The sequence below is a fragment of the Nematolebias whitei genome, chromosome 12 (assembly GCF_014905685.2).
Source record: "Nematolebias whitei isolate Nwh7 chromosome 12, NemWhi1, whole genome shotgun sequence".
NCBI lineage: Eukaryota > Metazoa > Chordata > Actinopteri > Cyprinodontiformes > Rivulidae > Nematolebias > Nematolebias whitei.
The window spans coordinates 23,071,906-23,073,547 of record NC_056509.1 but is presented as its reverse complement, the minus strand read 5'-3'; the positions used below and the strand labels follow the sequence as shown (position 1 = coordinate 23,073,547).

The following is a 1,642-nucleotide window of genomic DNA, read 5'->3' as shown; positions in this document are numbered from 1 at the left end:
TTTATTTAAAGGTCCGACATCAGGAAAATCCATTTCCCTCCCCGCATTGTGCCAACACCTCCAGTAACTCATTAGCGAGTCCGTGGGGGTGCACGAGCCGGGAGCGCGCGCATAAAAAGACTTTAGGTTCTGGACCGGTTCGGGGATTATTCCCCAGAATCAGCTGCTGTGATTTTCAGTCATTTCTAATCTCAGAGCTTCATCTTGACGGAGAGAGAAATGTTTACGTGCTCTGATTTATTGTTGGTGACGTCACATCAATTATTGTTGGCGTCAGTGCGATTCAAGATGGCCGCCACAGCCACCTGACCGTAAAAAGCATCAGAAATGTTTTCAACCCAGTCATTTTAATTTGACACACGAGCGCCAAACACAAGTTTTTAATGATAACAGAATGCGCAAGATCTTTGTTGCGCATGAAGTCAACTCTGCCTGTCTGTTAGCAAAATATGTCTTGAACCACTGGACAGATTTTAATGAAACCTCTGTAAAATAGTATCTGGCTGCACATCTACAGCTGACTGACTCTTGGTGCTAATTCAATTCAAGATGGCCGCCAGAGCCAACGGATCTTAAAAAAAAAAGACAAAAACGTCTGCAACTCACTTTCACAGACACTGAGCTCAAACTTGTTGTGGGAGTAGCTGAGAGTCATTAACAACACATCCTTAATAATAATAATAATAATAATAATAATAATAATAATAATAATAATAATAATAATAATAATAATAATAATAATGTAGTTCCTTGAAGTCTGTGTTGTTGAACTAGATTTTAAACATTGGTTTGGAACTAAATAACAGAGAATAGAGCATATTCCAGAGTGTGGCTTCATCTTGTGCAGGAGACGCTCCTCTCTGCGGAGCAGCTCCTGATGAGGAGCACATGTCGGAGCTCCTGATGAGGAGCACCAATGTCGGGCCGGAGTGTGAAAGTGCGCGCGCTGCCACAGAGAGGAACAGAGAGAGGGCCTCTGCAGACATGATTCATTCACCGGCTCTGCTCTGACCACATATGGCTGCACGAGCGGCCCCCGCAGAGGGCGGGACATCAAAAGGTTCCGGAGGGCTGAGACTACTCCTGATTGGCTGCTCTGTGCTGTGATTGACAGCTCCCTCTCTCCGGCTTTTCTTTCTGGGAGTTCGGTTGTTGACAGTGTCCAAAAGTCCTCACGGCACCGAGCGGACCGCGAAGAGCTGTCCCTCCTGCGCCTGCACGCTCGTCTTTAAGACGGGACAACTGTCTCCTGGACTCTGACAGCTCGTGCCGCCTCTGTGGATGCTGCGCTTGGAAACTTTTCCTGCACAACTTCCACCTCCTTCTGCCTCTGCCGCGCACAAACCCAGAGTCATGGCAGAGAAGCGGCGCTCGCCGTGCGCCATGAGCGTCAAGGCGCACGCGTTCTCCGTGGAGGCGCTGATCGGGGCGGAGAAACGGCGCAGGACGAGCGGAGACGGAGGTCTGTCCCCGGAGTACGAGGACAGACTGGAGGTCACAGAACTGCCGGAGAGTCCGGGACTGAGACCCGGCAGGACGAGCACGAGCGACCGAGGCAGCGAGGCGGACTGTCCGAGCGACGGCTCCCGTAAGCCAATAATAATAATAATAATAATAATAATAATAATAATAATAATAATAA

General features: G+C 48.7%; 1 protein-coding gene across 1 annotated transcript in view; it reads left to right on the top strand.

The window, feature by feature from the left end:
• Positions 1–1,163: 1,163 nt before the first annotated feature.
• Positions 1,164–1,642, top strand: part of tbx18 (T-box transcription factor 18) — a 7,755-nt gene continuing 7,276 nt past the window's right edge. Inside the window, exon 1 of the mRNA XM_037685311.1 lies at positions 1,164–1,588. Coding sequence (XP_037541239.1) covers positions 1,282–1,588 — 307 coding nt within the window. The 5' untranslated portion in view covers positions 1,164–1,281. The remainder of the gene's footprint in view (positions 1,589–1,642) is intronic.